This window comes from Solanum lycopersicum, chromosome 11 (assembly GCF_036512215.1).
Source record: "Solanum lycopersicum chromosome 11, SLM_r2.1".
In the NCBI taxonomy this organism is placed as follows: Eukaryota; Viridiplantae; Streptophyta; class Magnoliopsida; order Solanales; family Solanaceae; genus Solanum; species Solanum lycopersicum.
Genome location: NC_090810.1, coordinates 13255235 through 13270682, shown reverse-complemented (window position 1 = coordinate 13270682; position 15448 = coordinate 13255235). Strand labels below are relative to the sequence as shown.

Sequence of the window (15448 nt, the reverse complement as noted above, 5' to 3'; positions counted from 1 at the left end):
AGTGAAACAAAATCTAATGTAACAAGAAGCATATATTTGAGCATACGAAAGAATTTTAAAGAAAGCATGCTATTAACATTGCAACAATTCGACTTTATCGATAGAGTTAGAAAAGTTTCCACATAATTTTAATCACTACAAATAAGAATAAGAATAACACATCAAACTTCGATATCTCATATTTGAATTATTGTCTTTTCTCATGACTATATAAGGGAGACCACACAACTTTCACAAAAAATCTTACATTATTTCATAAGCTTAGATCTCCTATACACAAGAATTGCAGGAGTAGTTTAACACCCCAAAATTTCTAAGGTAACACCTATGTCATTGTTCATTTGGGGATAAGATTGTGTAGGGTAATTCACAAATTATTTTTAGGCGTTGAGGTCAATTCTGTAGTGTGTGAATGTATTTGTATATGAATCAGGGTCACTAGAATCCCTAGCTCAAACTTGAGTTGAAAACTTCCTTATCGATTGTGTTTTGATGTAAGATTATACTAAGGTAAATTTCAAATAATCGTATCTCTCGGAACATAATTAATTTGATGGAATATGACCTACAAAATTAAAGGTCTACCAGTCCTCTTTCCACCACCTCTAAGTTTGCCTCGTTTTGTGTTCACAGTAAACAATTATGACCATTTTAGCAAATACTACACAACAAAGTTTCTGTGTCAGTGAAGTATAAAACCCTTATATAGATCGATCTATGAACCACACTGTTAAATCATGGAAGGGTTAAATTTAGGAGTCCAATTCCTATGGACCCATCTACGAGCTACAATTTGGAACCGTAAAATGAACATCTGAGCCTTAAAATTCAAGTAGAATTATACGAATCGGATCTGCGGTCCATAGAATGTTTATCAGTCATTGTTTGGACCCGTGAAATGAAATTTTGAGCCCTAAATTTCATATGAATTCCAATAATGAGATCTATGGTCTATAGATCAAACCATGAACCTTAGCTAACCCCGTGAAAGGTTTTGATTAACTTATTGAGTGTGGTGTATTTTGTATTTCCACACTTCTACTAAGACAATCCAGGAAGTTTTAAGTTCAATTTGGGGAATATATCCTCCCATTTATTCAATTTTCTTAATGTTGCTCTTTCAATTCCCCAACTCAAAAAGACAAAGGTAAGGAAAACAAAATCTAGGGTTTCAAGGCTTTCAATCAAGTTTTTTATCGAACTTCTTGAAAAACTTTGTTTACCAAGTATGTGTAATGTCCCATTTCTTGTGAATTTGCTTTTAATTATGAAATGACCATTTTAACCTTTCTCTTAGCCTTAGTTTGGGATGCAAGAATAGTTGGTTTGGTCAACCATGCGATCGGGTGTGTTTTTGGTGATTTTTCCCATTTTGAGTTGATATTTTTATATGGATGACTTTGTTCAACCTTATGAGTTTTGAGCATCGTATGAGAATTTCGTTATTTTCATTGTGTCTAGATTTTCGAGTTTGTTGTAGTAATCTGATTGATTAGAGTCTCGAGACCTTAGGTTGTGATTTGATTATTTAGGTAAAAAGTTGAAGTTTTTGCCTAAATGGGTTACTTCCCACAATAATAATGAACCAAGGTTACCTTTAAAGTATCTCACATGTGTTAGAAGATGATTTTTACTTGCATTAATCTTGATTATTATTATGTTTTCTAACCTTCTTTTGTTAGGTTTGACTTGGTCATTGCATATCATGAAAATTTCATTTTTAGCATGATTTCATACTTTTATGCATGTCTACTATACTTAGTACATTTTTATACTAATGCATACTCTTGCCTAGATTTCCCCAAATGTAGGGACCGACCATACAGATTTGCACTTCCCTGGCTAGGGATATCATATAGAATATTGAAGATTGGTGAGTCCTCATGTTCTGAAGACCAAACATTTACTTCATTTATATCATTATATTTTAGTTTTGAACTTGATGTACTGGTTAAATCCTGATTTCGTCTTATGTACTAGATGGATATGATAAGATATTTAGATTTTTCGATTTTTTCTCTATAAAAATTTTATATGTTGAAATTGACTTTTAAAACTTTAAAACTCGATTATCATGTATGACGCATGTATGACGTATGCTAAGTGGCTTGTATGGGACTATTGGGGTCTTATATAACATGTTACACCTAGGGGTTAACTTGGGTCTTATTCGGCATGCTACAAACAAACACTTTATCATTAACTTTAAGGCATGAAGTCATTCAGGACAATAAAACTATGAAAATAATGTCCCAAAAGAGTTGAAATCCCCGAATCATCACTAGCGCATCTCACCAGCCTCCTGCCTAGAAATTTTCGACGAATTTTCTTACTCACTTTTTAGCCCTAATTCACCTTGATTCGAATGGTTTCTTCCAAACTCTCCTAGATTAAATACACTTCTCACACATAGGAAATGACTTTAACATATAAAAATAAGTAAGACATCAACCAGTTCAAGTTTACATACTTACGATAGGAGATTCAAATTCTAAGTATAGTGTTGCGAGGTTTTACACATAGATGTCATACTTCCCTTGTGATTTAGTTCAAGATAAAGATATAGTGGTTGAATATTGCAAGACTAAAGAACAAGTTGCTGTAAATTTCACAAAGTCGATAAAATTGGAGCTTTTCATAAAGTAGAAGATGCTAGGCTTGGTCACATCTGAAGATCTTTGTTTCAAGAAGGCTATGTAGGGAGTAAACCAAGAGTAGGGATCCTAAGTAGTTTATTGTTTGATATTATTTTTATTTAATTAAGTCTAGTAAAGATATTTAATTTCTATTTCATATAGGAATATGTTTTCTAGTCCTAGTAAAATTTCGACATTTACGTTATAAAAAGGTTTCCTTATTGCATATTTCATGTTGTAAGATTCAAGAATTTTTTGAGTTATTGAAAAATCTTCCTACCTCTTATTTCTACGATGATAAAGTTCTTCTAGATAACCGTTTTTGGGTCTCTCGCTTGTGCATATATTATTTCGTTGGGTAATTTTATTTTTCTTTGGTCAAAAATGCAAGGGCAGCGTATCTGAAACTTTTAAATTTTGGAAGTAACGGAATGAGAAAATACATAGTTAACAGATTATCGAAACCCTTTGTCCCCCCAAAAGAGAATCTAGGAGAGAGAATGAATCTATCGATTGAATATCAAACATATTGCGACCTTTTTTGAGTTATAATGCCTCCTCCAATGACAAGAGAGATATAATTTCTCTATAAACTAAGTCCTTCATCGCGGAATTTTTTAGTTAATGTTGCTATTACCTTTTTCTTCTTCACATTACTTCTATAGTGGACTTCTGAGGAGTGGTTGTCTCGGGTTTCTTCAGTCATGATTATGGAATCAAACGTCTCTATATTGAGAATAAGATTCAATATCGACACATGCACGGGTATGACTCAACATCTCCATCAATGCAAATTCCAATTGTCATTCCTATTTTTTGTTGACTAGATACTAACAATGTTAGGTTTGGCACATTGTATCTATCGTATTTTGTACCAGAATGATATTAAGCTTTACTAACAAATTTTCTTATGCAACAAAAATTGAATTCTCTTTTATTTGAATCGTTAAACTACATCTCGCTACCCTGGTCCCTCTCTCTAAGAATCAAAATGAGCCTCCACACTATAACACCCCGTATCCAAAACAGACGAAAAACAAGCTTTTCTGAAAAATCTGCAGGTGCAACCAACGGGGCCATTGACGGACCGTAGACTGAATCATAGTCCATCCTGCACATCCGCCAATAGGGTCAAAAACTCCTAAAATCTCAGCCCAAAAAAATTTGGTTAAGTCATGATGGATGGACGGACCTATGGTCCGTAGGTCAAACTACGTCTGTAGTCCGTGACCGTCAAATCGACACCCCATTCACCCACTCTCTGAAAAAAGCCATAGATGACCATCACCATCCGTAGGTGGGAACTAGCAGAATGTTAAGGGGGGAATGCAGTTGGGTCAACTTCAAATGATCATAACTCTTAGCACAAAATGAATTAGGTGTTCCATGACCTATCCACGATTTGATAATTAAATTAGGTTTCCATACCCACCGACCTTGCTGAAATCAAACCTCCTAGTAAAAGGTTCTGTCTGTTTTAGTAAAGGCCAATCGAACAAGCTCAATCTACGGAACCAATAATGGACAGTCGATCTAACGACTGACCGTCTGTCTAGGCCGTCGTTTGGTACGACAGCAACTAACTTAGGGGTCTTTTGGTCTTTTTCCACTTTGTTTAAATCCTAAGATACATCATTTTGATGCTAAATCATCAGAGTTTAGTCAGTTTAAGCCTAGAAACATAACAAGAACTTAGCTAAGTCAAAATCATAAATCAAAAGTCAGAAAATTGAAAGCAAGAACGGAGAAAAAGCTTAAGAACCCTAGTTCAAGAACGTAGCAAGTCTCCAGCAGTTCCAGCACCGAAATCTAAGTGTTTCTCCATGAATTTCATCAACAGGTATGTCAGATTTCATTAGTGGGTTTCTTTCACCCATTGGGTCCCTAGTTTTCAGTAGTTCTTGATTCTCTTATCATGATTAAACCTATGGATCCTAGAATTACAACAGAACTTCTTGATTTAGTTAAAATATATCTAAATAAAAATTATCATGTTATTACTCACATTATCACATGAATTTCAGCACCCTAACTATGTATTTCTTAAGTTCTTGAATTACACCTGCTAGGTTAGATATTTCAATTATGCAGTTATACATGCTTTAGTTTTTAATGCATCATTATCAGATTAAATGTTGCATTCCCAGTTTGGATGTTCATTTTTGAGCTATTCATTCGAACATAATCAGTTAATTACATAAATCAATGGGAGTAGAATAATACCAAGTTGGACTAAGGTTCAACGTACCCAATAGTTCCAGAACTACTAGCCAAGTAGGTTGCAAGTTCCCTAGTGGGCAATTAGTACTGATCACACCAGTATGCCTTTATACTTCTGGCAGCATATATTGAGTTCTCTCGATGGGGGCGTATACATCGGACTCCACATTTAGCTCATGTGGTTTTATGATGAGTTTTTAGTAGCTCCCACAGTCCACTCAGACTCTCTTGCATTGACTATTTATCAGTAAACTTAGCATTCAGTTTAAGCATGATATAAATCGGTCTTTGCATTTAGTAGCTCGGAATTTTCTATATCATGTTCAGATTAGTATACTGCTTGTTCAGTTATGTTTTATTTCAGATTTATCTTATCCTGCATGCTCACTACCTTTCAAGTACTGACGCATATGTGCGCTACATCTTCTTGTGATGTAGGTTCAAGTTCTCAGCATCCAGATCACGCATAGATCAATTTTTTGATCTTCAGTTCAGCAGATTCAGTGGTGAGTCCTCATTCTCCGAGGATAATAGTCATGATTTTATTTTTGGTATTAAGTAATTTAGTTTTAGTTTTTGCTAGACTTAGTTGGAGCTTGTCCCAATATCTCTAGTCAGTTAGAGGCTTATTTCAGACATAGTTAGATTCAACTTAGTATTGAGTTAATATTTCCTTTGTATGAAACTCATTGTTTTCAAATATCTCAGTTATAAAATATGGGTATTCCCCATGTTTTCAGTCTAAATTATGATATAGCTTCGGCAATAGTTTATTATCTTTAGTATGTTCATAATCATGTCAGTAGGGTTAACTTGGGATCACTTGTGGTCCTAGGTTCGTGTCTCCGTCTTAAAGGTAGCTCGGGGCGTGACAAAACTTAGTATCAGAGCACTAGGTTCAAGATTCCTAGGATGTCAGAAAAAGCCGCACTAAGTAGGTTCCTTTTCATGGGTGTGAATGCACCTTATTTAATGAGAGGGAGGCTATGAAGTGTTTTAGGAAAAAAAACTTCACTTTCTTGTTACTTTTATCATGTGTAAGGTATGATCTTATTCTATTCTAACTTGACGTTCTATGTTTCAGATCATCCCTCCTCATAGCGCTAAAACTAGAAATGCGAACACTAGGAATGCAAACGCTGCTCCTCTAATCCCAGATCAAGAAGTCTCTAATGTTGAGTTTGAGAATGTCATACAGATGTCGGCTCAGAGTATGACTAAGCAGAACATTCGGGTTCATGCTTATGTGAATGAAAATGGTGGATCAGTCGCAGCAAGGGTCCGTGACTTTGTTAGGATGAATCTGCCAGAGTTCTTAGGATCACAGACTAATGAGGATCCTCAGAATTTCTGGGATGAGATTAAGAAGATCTTTGAGGTAGTGCAAGTCACTGGTCATGATCGGGTTGAGTTAGCATCGTACCAGTTGAAGGATGTTGCTCACATCTGCCACACTTGGTGGAAGGAGAATAGGGGTGAAAATGTAGCTCCTATCACTTGGGATTGCTTTAGTGAGACTTTTCTCGATAGCTTTTTCCCAATAGATTTGAGAAAGAAAAGGCTCAGAAATCATGATCTTGAGGCAGGGTAACATGACAGTCCAAGAGTATGGGATAAAGTTTAACCAACTCTCCAGGTATGCTCCTCACATGGTTGCTACCTCCATGGCTCAGATAAACAAGTTCTTGTATGGATTGTCGGATTTGGTGAAAACTGATTGCAATAATGTTATGTTACTCTTGCTCAATAGGTTGAGGGTAATAAGCTTAGTGAACATGCTAAGGAAACTAAGAAGGCTAGGACTGGGAACTATGACTATATTTAGCATAAATTGAGTGGTGGAGATCGCTCGCAGAGTCAACAGAAGTTTTCAGCTCCAACCCCTTCATCAACTAGTGTTCCATCCTCCAAGACAAGGTATAACGAGAAGGGTAGAGCACTAGGCTCTAAGTCCCAGGAAAGTGTTTCAGGCGCCAAAACTTGCCCCACTTGCCCTAAGTGTGGTAAGAACCCTCCTGGCGAGTGTCTTGCAGGAAAAGAAGGATGTTTTAGGTACGGTGAGTCTGGTCACAGGTTGAGGAATAGTCCTTCTAGACAGGGTCAAGGAGGTGGTAATGGAAAATATCAGTCTACAACTTTAGCAGCACCACCAAGTCGCCCGCCTCAGTAGGGTAACTCATCTGGTACAGCTGGTAGTTAGAAAAAGAACAGGTTGTATGCTCTTCAGGCTCGCCAGGTTCAGGAAGGTTCTCCTGATGTAGTCACTGGTACGTTACGAGTCTTTGACCTCGATCTTTATGAATTGTTAGATCCAGGGGCTACTCTTTCTTTTGTAACTCCTTGCATAGCGGTTCAATTTTGTGTCAGACTAGAAACTCTCTCAGAACCTTTATCTGTCTCTACTCCGATTGGTGACCCAGTTATAGCTAGAAGGGTATAAAGAAATTGCCCTGTCATAGTCTCTCAGAGAGTCACCTCATCAAATCTTATAGAGTTAGGAATGGTAGACTTTGATGTCATTATAGGAATGGATTGGTTACATTCTTTTTATGCCTCAGTCGATTGTAGAACTAGGATTTTTGGTTTTCAGTTTCTAGATGAACCAATTTTAGAATAAAAGGGTAGTAGTTTAGCGCTTATGGGTCGATTCGTCTCTTACCTTTAGGCCAGAAAGATGATATCTAAGGGTTTTATCTATCATCAAGTTTGAGTTAAGAATTCTGGATCTGAAACCCCAACTATTGAGTCAGTTCCAGTAGTCAATGAGTTTCCAGAAATGTTTCCAGAAGAACTTCCCCGAGTCCCTCCCAAAAGGGAAATCGACTTTGGAATTGATTTCTTTCCAGATACCCACCCTATTCATATTCCTCCTTACAGATTGGATCCAACAGAGCTTAAGGAATTCAAAGAGCAGTTGAAAGACCTTCTATAGTCATCAGAGCTAGTATTTCACCATGGGGTGCACCAGTGTTGTTCGTAAATAAGAAAGTTGGTTCTCTCAGACTGTGCATTGACTGTAGACAATTGAATAAGGTCAAAATCAAGAATAAGTATCCATTCCCATGATTGATGACTTGTTTGAACAACTTCAGAGTGCTATCCATTTCTCAAAGATAGACCTCAACACGGGTTATCATCAGCACAGAGTCAAAGATAGTGACACTCCAAAAACAACCTTCAGAAATCGATATGGTCATTATGAATTTGTAGTTATGCGATTGGAAAACTAATGCTCATGACACTTTTATGGATTTGATGAACAAAGTGTTCAAATAGTACTTGGACTTGTTCGTTATCGTCTTTATTGATGATATCATCATTTACTCTAGGAGTGAAAAAGAATATGCAAGTCATTTGACATGTTTTATGCAGACTCTCAAGGATTGCCAGTTATTTGCTAAGTTTAGTGAATGTGATTTCTGGTTGCAATCCGTTACTTTTTTTGTCACATTGTATCTAGCGAATGGATCCGAGTAGATTTGTAGAAGATCGAAGCAGAGAAAGAGGGGCCTAGACCTACCTCTACAACATATATCAGAGGTTTCTTAGGCCTGGAGGGTTATTATATAAGGTTTGTGGAAGTATTTTCATCCATAGCCTCACCATTGACTAGGTTGACTTGGAAGATGGTCAAGTTCCAATGGTCTGATGATTGTGAAAAAAGCTTTGCAGAATTGAAAACTAGATTGACTATAGCTCCTGTCTTGAATCTACCAGAGGATTTAGATAGTTATGTGATCTATTCTGATGCATCCATAGTTGTGCTAGGTTGTGTGTTGATGCAGTGACATAAGGTTATAGTCTATGCCTCTAGACAGGTTAAGGTGCATACAATAACTATCCAACTCATGACCTTGATCTTGCAGCAGTGGTGTTTGCACTTAAGATATGGAGACACTACTTGTATGGTTTTCACGTAGATGTGTTCACCGATCATAAGAGCATTCAGTATGTGTTCACCTAGAAAGAGTTGAATCTTCGCCAGAGGAGATGGCTTGAGTTCCTTAAGGATTATGATATGAATGTGCATTATCATCCTGGTAAGGAAAATGCAGTAGCATATGCTCTTAGTAGATTATATATGGGTAGTGTAGCCCATGTTGAGGAAGAAAGGAAGGAGCTAGTGAAGGATGTTCACAAACTTGATCGCTTGGGAGTTCGCCTTATGAGCATATCAGATAGCGGTGTAACAGTTCAGAATGGGGATGAATCATCTTTGGTTGTGGAGGTTAAGGAAAAGCAAGACTGTGATCCAATCTTGCTTGAACTTAAGGGTGCAGTCCATAATCAGAGAGTGGAGTTTTTCTCCCAAGGGGGAGATAGTGTACTTTACTACCAGGGTAGATTGTGTGTTCCTGATGTGGGCGAGTTGAGAATATATATTCTTGCAAAAGACCATTACTCTCGGTATTCTACTCATCCAAGTTTCACTAAGATGTACCACGATCAGTGGGAAGTCTATTGGTGGAATGGCATGAAGAGGGATATAATTGAATATGTGAGTAAGTGCCCCAATTACCAGGAAGTCAAGGTAGAACATTAGAAACCATGAGGTATGACTCAAGAGATCGACATTCCTACTTGGAAGTGGAAATGATCAATATGGATTTCATTACCTGGTTACCACGTACTCGCAGATAGCATGACTCCATTTGGGTGATAGTTGATAGGATGACTAAGTCTTTTCGCTTTTTGGCGGTCAAGACTACAGATTCGGCAAAGGGCTATGCCAAGCTTTACATTAGTGAAATTGTGAGGTTGTATGGGGTTCCTTTATCTATCATCTCATATAGAGGTCCTCAGATTACCTCTCATTTCTGGAAGTCATTTCAGAAGGGTCTTGGTACTCAAGTTAATCTTAGCATAACATTTCATCCGCAAATGGATGGACAGGCAGATCATACCATTCAAGCCCTAGAGGATATGTTGAGAACTTGTGTGATAAATTTCAAAGGTAGTTGGGATGATCACCTTCCTTTTTTTGAGTCCGCCGACAACAATAGCTACCATTTCAACATTCAGATGGTTCTTTATGAGGCTTTATGTAGGCGCAGATGTAGATTTCATGTTTGGTGGTTTGAAGTAAGTGAAGCAGCTTTGATAGGGCTAGATTCAGTCCTTTATGCTATGGATAAAGTTTAAATCATTAGAGATAGAGTTAATACATCCCAAAGTCGTCTTATGCAGATGTAAGGAGAAGGGAACTAGAGTTCCAAGTTGATGATTGGGTTTTTCTGAAAGTCTCACCTATGAAAAGGATGATGAGATTTCGAAATAAAGGTAAGCTAAGTCCTAGATATGTAAACCCTTATAAGATTTTGAAAAGGTTTGGCAAGGTGGAATATGAGTTAGAGTTGCCTACATAATTAGCAGTAGTGCATCCGGTCTTCCACATCTCACTTTTGAATAAATGTGTGGGTAATACAGCCTCTGTAGTTCCATTAGAGAGTATGGCGGTGAAAGATAATCTTTCTTATGAGGATGTACCGGTTGAGATTCTTGACCGTCAGGTTATAAGGTTGAGGAACAAAGACGTTGCTTCAGTCAAAGTTTTGTGGAGGAGTCAGTCCGTAGAGGGAGCTATTTGAGAAGCAGAAGCAGCCATGAAAGCCGAGTATCCTCACCTCTTCTTTCTGATACCACTCCAGCTTGAGGTAATAGTAACTCTTAAGTTTTTCAGTCATTCATGCATGAATTAAGTCTTGGAATCATGTTTCTTCAGTTTGTACTTCCATTTTCAGTGTGTTTGCATATTTTCAGAACTCAATTCAGTCGGAAAATCAGTTCTCAGTGTTTAGTAGTAGGGTTTGATCACTCTTCTCTCTATTCCAGCTAGTTTAGTCTTCATTCGAAGACGAATGTTCCCAAGGGTGAGATAATTAAACACCCGTATCCAAAACAGACAAAAACCAGCTTTTAAGAAATATCTGCAGCTGCAACCAACAGGGCCACCGACGGGCTGTAGACTGACCCACGGTCCATCATGCACATCCATCAACGACATCAGAAACCCCCAAAATCTCAGGCCAGGAAAATTTAGTTAAGTCATCATCGACGGACGTACCTACAATCCATAGGTCAAAACGGTCCGTAGTCCGTGACCATCAATTGACACCCCATTCACCCACTCTCTGACAAGAGCAACTGATGACCACCGCGGTTCATAGGTGAACCCATGGTCCGTAGGTATGACTGTAGGAGGGAACTAGCAGACAGCTAACGGGGAAATGCAGTTGGGTCGATTTCAAATGGTCATAAATCTTAGCACAAAATGAATAAGTTGTCGCATGACTTAACACAAATATATAATTGAATTAGCTTTCCATAGACACCAACCTTGCTAAAATCAGACCTCCGAGTAAAAGGTTATGTCTGTTTTAGTAAAGGCTTATTGAATAGACCCAACCTACGGACCCAACGACAGACATTCTATCAAACGGCGGACCGTCTATCTAGATTGTCTTTTGGTCAAACAACGACTAACTCGGGGGTCTTTTGGTCTTTTCCCACTTTGTTTAAATCCTAAGATACGTTGTTTTGACCCTAAATCATCAGATTTTACTCAGTTTAAGCCTAAAAACATAACAAGAACTTACCTAAGTTAAAATCATAAATAAAAAGTTAGAAAATTAAAAGCAAGAGAGGAGAAAAAGCTCAAGAACTCTAGTTCAAGAACGAAGAAAGTTTCCAGTAGTTCAATCCCAGAAATCTAAGTGTTTCTCCATGAATTTCATCACCAGGTATGTGGCATTTCACTAGTGGGTTCCTTTCACCCATTGGGTCCCTAGTTTTAAGTCAGTTCTTCATTCTCTTATCATCATTAAACCTAGGGTTCCTAGAATTACAGCAGAACTTCATGATATAGTTAAAAATACTTTCCAAATAAGATTATCATGTTATCACTCAGATTATCACATGAATTTCAAAACTCTATCTTTGTATTTCTTTAGTTCTTGAATAACACCTTCTAGGTAGATATTTAAATTATACAGTTATACATGCTTCAGTTTTTAATGCATCATTATTAGATTAAATGTTGCAGTCCCAGTTTGTATGTTCAATTTTGAGCTATCCAGTAATTACAGAAATTCAGATATAATCAGTTAACTGCTTAAATCAATGGGAGTAGCATAATACCGAGTTGGACTAGGGTTCAACGTAACCAATAGTCCAAGAACTACTAGCCAAGTAGGTTGTAAGTCCCCTCTATGGGTAATTAGTTTAGTGATCATTCGAGCATGATTTTATACCTCTGGCAGCGTATATTGGGTAATTTCAATGGGGAGTATACATCGGACTCCAGATTTATCTCATATGGTTTTATTATAAGTTATTAGTAGCTCCCAGTGTAGTCAGACTCTCTTGAATTGACCATTTATCAGTATACTTAGTATTCGGTTTCAGCATGTTATAAATTGGTCATTACATACAATTATCTTAGAATTCTCTATATCATGTTCATATTAGCATACTTGATTTTGTGCTTGTTCGGTTATGTTTTATTTCAGCTTTATTCTATCCTGCATGCTCATTACCTTTCATGTACTAACGCATACGTGTGCTACATCTTCTCATGATGTAGGTTCAGGTGCTCAGCATCCAAATCACGCATATATCAATTTTCCGATCTTCAGTTCAGTAGATTCAGTGGTGAGTCCTCATTTTCTGAGGACAATAGTCATGAGTTTTTTTTCAGTATTTAGTCTTTTAGTTTAAGTTTTTTCTAGACTTAGATGGGGCTTGTCCCAGTATTTCTAATCAGTTAGAGGCTTATTTCAGACATAGTTAGATTCAACTTAGTATTGAGTTAATATTTTCGTTGTATTAAACTCATTGTTTTAAAATATCTCAGTTATAGAATATGGGTATTCCCCATCTTTTCAGTTTAAATTATGATTTAGCTTCGCAACAGTTTATTATCTTCAGTATGCTCATGATCATGCCCGCAGGGTTAGCTTGGGATCACTTGTGATCCTAGGTTCCGTGTCCGCGTCTCGAAAGTTGCTAAGGGCGTGACACACACTTTGCTCTTTTAGTGTCTTTGAACTCCGTGTAAATTATATACACTAACAATGTATATATTGTTTAGACTAATAGATTAGTATAATCTGTGATAGAATTTTGGTTAACATTTGTTCTGGATTACTAATTAATGCTTACCATAATGTCCTTCAAGGTGACCTACTTATGTACTTCTCTAAAAGTCTTTTCTTATTTATATTTTTATCATGTAAAAATTTGAACTCTTTAGATATGTTACATATAAGGTTTAGGTGTTTGAGTTAGCACCCCTCATCAACTATATACTGTATAAAGTTAAAAAATGTGAAGAGATTCATTAATTTATTATACAAAAAAAAATACTCATCTTATTTTTATACCATAATTTTTCATTAACGAAGTTCAATAGTAACTTCATTAACAAATTCAAATAATCGACAACTTAAATCCATAAATAAGTCCAAATCCCATATCTGCAAATAAACGTTAGGAAAAAATAATTCATATTTGAATTAAAAGGTATGTCAACAAAAATAAAAACTAGAAATTGTTGCAATAAACCATTGATACAAACTCACATACTGAACCGTTTCTTAATGATCATAAGTAAAAGTAAAATCTTTAGAGTCCTCATCCTTCAGCCTCTCTATTAATGTATAATCATCCAAAGTCCCCTTAATCATTTTTTTTATGTATTGTACCGTTTACAATTACTTCAGACCAAACTACTTTGAATAAGGTAAAATAGCAATATTGTTATCTCATGTTTTCTTGCTTCTACGGGCTCGTCTCATTATTTTTTCTACTTCAATTTTTTTCTTTTATATTCAATCCATATTTTTTCTTTGACTTTTTGATCACTAGAAGTTAAATTTCTTGGACTTCTACTCAGAATTAAATCTTCAACTATTCATTTTAATAAATTTCTATATCAGGATGTGTGATTTCTCTACTTGTACAATTATTTACCTTAGGCTTAATACATAAATGTGTCAGTTAACTTAACTTTAGCTGGCAGTTATACCCTAAACTTTTGGTGTGCCCAAGTATGCACTTAAACTATCCAAAAGTTAAACAAGTAGAGATACAGTACACATCCTACGTGGCAGAATACATGTAGGATGTCATGTAGGACATAAATTTTTAAGTAGGATGCCTCATAGGACGTGTATGTATACTTGTTCAACTTTTGGATAGTTTAAGTGGTTACTTATGCGCACTCAAAGTTATGCAAGTTAAGGCTAAGTTAAAGGACACATTTATGTATTATACCTTCACCTATTTATGTTAAACTTTGAATGAGATGTAAACTTTTGTATAATAAAATCTCAATTCCATCAATATTAATTCTAAATTTACATAAATAATTCTATATTCTTTTATTAATTATACATTTATTGGTGAGTAAACTTTTATTGCTAGCTGAAAAGTAGTGTTTTTGTCAGCCAAAATTGTCCCATTAATCTACTTAACCTTTCAAATATGATACTAACCATCTTTAGTTCCTCTTTTAAATCAAACTAATCAAGTTATTTGATTTTGGCATGCTTTTGTAGTCACTATTGTTTTATTGTCACGTTTAACAACATACTTTTTTATTTTATAAATAATTTAAAGAAATTTTTACATTAATATTAAAAAATTAAAATCATTCTAAAAATTGTGTTCTGTGCAATAGATTTTCATACAATATTTGATCTTTGGAAATTCATCATTTCAAAAAGGTCTAATTTATATATATCTTTGGTTTGCCTCAATGCTTTTGTTAGTTAGGGCTAGAAACTGAAAATCTTATTTGATTGGTCAGTGCTTCAGCGCGATCTTTTACATACATTACTTAGGCATATAAATTTGATGTAAGACTACCTTAGTTTTTGCATTGTTTGCAATTCGTGACACTGTTTAGCCAATAATGAGAGTTTAACGGTAACTTGCCTAGGGTTCGTTGACTAATGCTAGTTGAAGATGAGGATGATAGTACTCTATAAAAAATGGGGTTGAATCAAGTCAATCTTTTTTAAAAAATATTAATATTCCATATAGTAAGATAACCAACTATGGTTCAAACATATCAATCTATGAGAAATTGATTCGCCACCCTCAATCGGGCTATTGGCCTCAACAACATGCCAGACATTCATATCTCTCCAAATCCGCTTCAACTAAAAAAAAATTACCTAATTCAAATATTAGTTGTACTTCATGGTATATCTTAGAAATATAGCTTCTATAACTTGAGACAAATTCTTAAAATTTTTCTTTCCTTGAATAAATTGAAAATTGCATTTAAATTATAATAAAAAACATTGTAAGTTGTTGCAATCGTTGTTAACTAACACTAATGGGATAATATCATGTCAGGTTGATTCATTGTGATTTACTTGAAGGAAACTTCTCGCTCAGCAACAAGATAAATCTTAATGAAACTCAAGATTATTCAATTGTAACTATACCACAAAGAAATCAACGACTTATAAAAGAAAAAAAAAAAGAGGATGGCCAACTTATGTACCACCAATGGGAAATGCGAAGATATTAATGAATCAACATGAAATGAGTCATCCCCTGATCCTAAAGGAAATACTTCCATG

At 35.8% G+C, this 15448-nt stretch overlaps 1 protein-coding gene across 1 annotated transcript; it reads left to right on the top strand.

Annotated features, from left to right (window-relative positions):
- Nucleotides 1-8874: 8874 nt before the first annotated feature.
- LOC138339246 (uncharacterized) lies at nucleotides 8875-10444 on the top strand. Its single transcript, XM_069290829.1, has 2 exons — nucleotides 8875-9358; nucleotides 10284-10444. The coding sequence occupies exons 1-2, from the start codon at nucleotides 8875-8877 to the stop codon at nucleotides 10442-10444; spliced, it is 645 nt and encodes a 214-aa protein (XP_069146930.1).
- Nucleotides 10445-15448: the final 5004 nt, after the last annotated feature.